This window comes from Phoenix dactylifera, chromosome 1, assembly GCF_051530095.1.
Source record: "Phoenix dactylifera cultivar Ajwa chromosome 1, Ajwa_hap1_PhDact_Kaust_v1.1, whole genome shotgun sequence".
Lineage (NCBI taxonomy): Eukaryota > Viridiplantae > Streptophyta > Magnoliopsida > Arecales > Arecaceae > Phoenix > Phoenix dactylifera.
In genome coordinates this window covers 17,230,853-17,234,455 of record NC_143190.1, presented here as the reverse complement: position 1 = coordinate 17,234,455, position 3,603 = coordinate 17,230,853, and the positions used below count along the sequence as shown (strand labels likewise).

At 52.2% G+C, this 3,603-nt stretch overlaps 1 protein-coding gene across 1 annotated transcript; it reads right to left on the bottom strand.

Moving 5' to 3' along the window:
• Positions 1-1,413: 1,413 nt before the first annotated feature.
• Positions 1,414-3,345, bottom strand: LOC103714426 (scarecrow-like protein 23). The gene has a single exon (XM_008801668.6). It carries the CDS (start codon positions 3,049-3,051, stop codon positions 1,630-1,632), a length of 1,422 nt encoding a protein of 473 aa, XP_008799890.4. The 5' UTR covers positions 3,052-3,345; the 3' UTR covers positions 1,414-1,629.
• Between the last annotated feature and the right edge of the window lie 258 nt (positions 3,346-3,603).

Here is a 3,603-nt window from a genome sequence, read left to right as displayed (position 1 = left end):
CCACCACCATGACCATCGAGTAGTGTTTTTTTATAAGATTAATATAACATGGTGATTGCCAATTGCAGTCCCAAAGTGTATCCAGACGCTCATCTACAAAAGGCCAAAATCTACTACTGATTTGCCCTCTTCGCTACGGCATTTGCTACAGCATAGAGGGAGTTTTGTAATGAATCTAGTTGGTGATATCGTGACTTTTTTTTTTTTTTTTAAGTACAATCATACTCATTCTATTCTAGTATAGATGCAGCCGGCAGAATCAAAGACTATAATTTGACATAAATGTGAAGAAGGTGCCTCTTGATGTGGCCAAAAAACCTCTTCGAAGTGCTGCGCAGCATAGAAGGTGACCCAGTCTACAGTCCTATTTGTTTTTTGATACATGTGCACTATCTGAAAGGCACTACAGTCTTTCTGCATCAGATGGATGTCGCATAGCAAGGGACTTTCATCTCCCTCCATCCGTCTTTCCATATCCAGTCAATCACTGTAGTCGAATTTTCCTCAACGATGATGCGCCCAGCCCCCTAGCTACAATGTGACTTTAACGTTATTTTTTTGTTTTTATTTAATAACAAAATACTATTGGACCAGTCCTAGAAATATATCTTGACGTAGATGGACGGTTCTAAACTGGGTGATTATTTACAAGTGCGTGTTGTTGAGGTGTACTAAGTGTATATATATATATTGTGTGTGACGCGTGTAGATGAATGACGCTCAAAAGACAGTTGATTTATATGAGAGACGCATAAAACTTTCAAGGAATCATGTGGTTACCGTACACGCAAACGCGGATTTGGCACAACTCGGATGTCGTTTATTTTTTATGCTCTCCTTTTCAACTATTGCTGCAGCACAAAAGGGGCACTTAATGTCATCCTCCTACATATATGGTCTTCGGATCTCCATGGGTTGGAGCCCGCACAAAAAAGTTACTACTACCAAATTATACTATATAATCAACACCCTGTTGCTATAGTAGATCAAGGAAAGCAGCTACCGCATGAAGACTAGGGGAATCTTCTGATTCAGAAGAAAGCCCCTCTGCTGCATCAACATGAAGCCACGGTTTCACGCCACTCTAATAAAAAAAAGCTTTATTCCATGGTTTTCTAAGCCCCCACAACATGGGTGGCCGTGGCTGGCTCAGCCTCCTTTCCAAATCCCTGCTATTATCTAACCCATACTAAAGACATTTATCTGAAAACGAACTTCCTTGGAAGAGAGAAGACTATATACTAAATAACCTAAACAGCCACTTACCCAATCCCCAGTCTCTCTCTGTGTGTCTGTGTGTGTGTGTGTGTGTGTGCGCCACGTAGCAACAACAGGATTCTGTAACAATTTCCATGCTCTAGAGGGATAGAGCTAACCGGACCCATGAAAACCAGTTTCAGCTCACCTGCCAACTTTTACTGGATAACACTGTATATTCCATTCCATAACCAGCGCAAAAGGGTGACAGTCCTACTGAATTTGGCACCCATGACCTTCACCACCGCTGTTTCCAATGGTAGATTAAACGAGCAGCATTTTAACATGAAGAATACAAGGAAGAGTTGATACCATGCTGATTAAGTAATGAACTTGAGATGAAAGAAAAGGAAAAGAAAAAGGTGCAAATTCTCACGAGACGACGGGGTGGCGAATGACCACGTCGTCGTCTTGGACATTGGCCGACGACTCCGAGGGCTGCCACGCCGAGGCGGTGAGCAAGGAGAGATCCTTCCAACCGAGCTTCAAGCAGCCGCCCTCGTCCACCAATGTGTAGCCTTTCCACGGGAACATCCCCAGCAGCAGGCTGGCCTGAGCTGCGGGGCTCCCGGCGAGCGACACCCGCCGGAACCCGGCCCCACGGAGCTCCTCCCCCCACCTTTCCACCTTCACCTCCCCCGTCCTCTTCGGCCCGCCCACCGCCACGATGTTCTTGATCTCCGCCGCCAGCAGCTGGCGCTCCACCGCGTGCCGCTCTGCGTTCTCGGCCTCCGCCCCGTCGCCGAGGGCATCGAACAGCGCCGAGTAGTAGTGCAGCGCCTCCACGAACCTCCCCAGGAAATCTCCACCATGGCTGAGGTCTTGCTCGACGATGGTGACGAGCTTCGGGCGGAGGGCTCTGAGGAGGCGGATGGTGCCGAGGTCGGAGCCGGTGACGTCGTAGAGGCAGTGGTGCATCCAGTGGACGACGGTGACCTCGCGGCGGTCGCGGGGGGCGAAGACGGCGGGGTCGGTGACGTGGCCGATCTTGGCCTCGACCGGCCGGAACTCGAAGGGGAGCCCGAGGCCGGCGGCGAAGTCGGAGAGGCGGTGGCCGGTGGCTTCTAGGAGCTCGAGAGAAGAACCGAGGCCGGTGATGCGGACGGAGCTGAACTTGGCCGGGCGGGAGGCGAGGATGTGGAAGAGGCCGGGCCACTGGAGGCCCTGCATGATGTCGAGGTCGATGACGTGAACGCGATCCTCGCCGTCGAGGGCCTCGAAGATGGCCTGGTTGGCGGTGAAGTGGGAGAATTTGACCAGCGGGGCGATGGAATTGTATGCCTGCCAGGCTTGGGAGATTTTCTGGTTCCGGGCGAGGGTCAGGGATTTGAGCGCGAGAGGGGAGTAGGCGCCGAGGAAGGAGCTCACGATCCGGGCGTGGAGGGCCTCGCCGAAGTAGGCGGCCACGCGCTCCGGCGAGGAGCCGAACGGGGAGGCCAGCTCCGAGATCTCCGGCAGGAGGTCGCGCGCCTCCGCCAGGTGGTCCATCGCCACCGCCTCCGCGCACTGGAGCAACAGACCCAGCAGCTGGAGCCCCCTCGATTCCTCTCCCCCTCCTCCTCCTCCTCCTCCTCCTCCTCCGCCGCCGCCCCTCTCCCCCATCTCCGCCTCGCCGGACTGGTGCTGCCTCTTTCGCGCGCGGTCCTCGTCCTCCTCGCACTCCGCCGCCTCGCTGGCGGCGGCGGCGGAGGAGGAGGAGGCCTCGCGGTCTGAGCGCTTAGGTCTCATTGGGTCGGAGGAGTTGGAGGTCGTGTTCGCATTAATGGGGGACCGTGGGAGGAGGCTCTGGAGCATTATGGGAACTAATTCGACGAAAGTTAGTGGATATTTCCGGAAGAGACGAGTGTATTATGGGAATTGGATTCGACAATTTTTTCAGAGCGGAAAGGAAGAAGAAGAAGGGGAAGGATGTGGAAACCAACGAAGGCATCAGGGAGGGCGAGGAAGAGGATAAGAGGGGCTGCTGTTATCGCCGTGGACACGCCGTTATTGCGCCGTTAGCGTCCGTTATCGGCGGCAAGCTTGTCGTGTTGTTGTATTTTTTTGCGTCCAGTAGTTGCGTCTCAAATTTAATAATATGGCGTGAAGGGGATCGATTGTCTTCAGTGAGAATTATATTGTTTGATTGATTAGTTTGATTGGGGATTAGGCGTTTGGGTCGATAATTGAATGGCGTCAGCTTTAAGATTCTTTGATGATTTATTTAGGAAAGCAGAACTAACCTTGAAAATGCCATGATTGGATGGCTGAGATTGAGAAAGAGACAGGATGATTAGGCTAAGACAAGAATGCATTGTCCCTACTGTTTTTGGACATGCTTGGGCTTGTTTGCAGGAAGGAAGATGG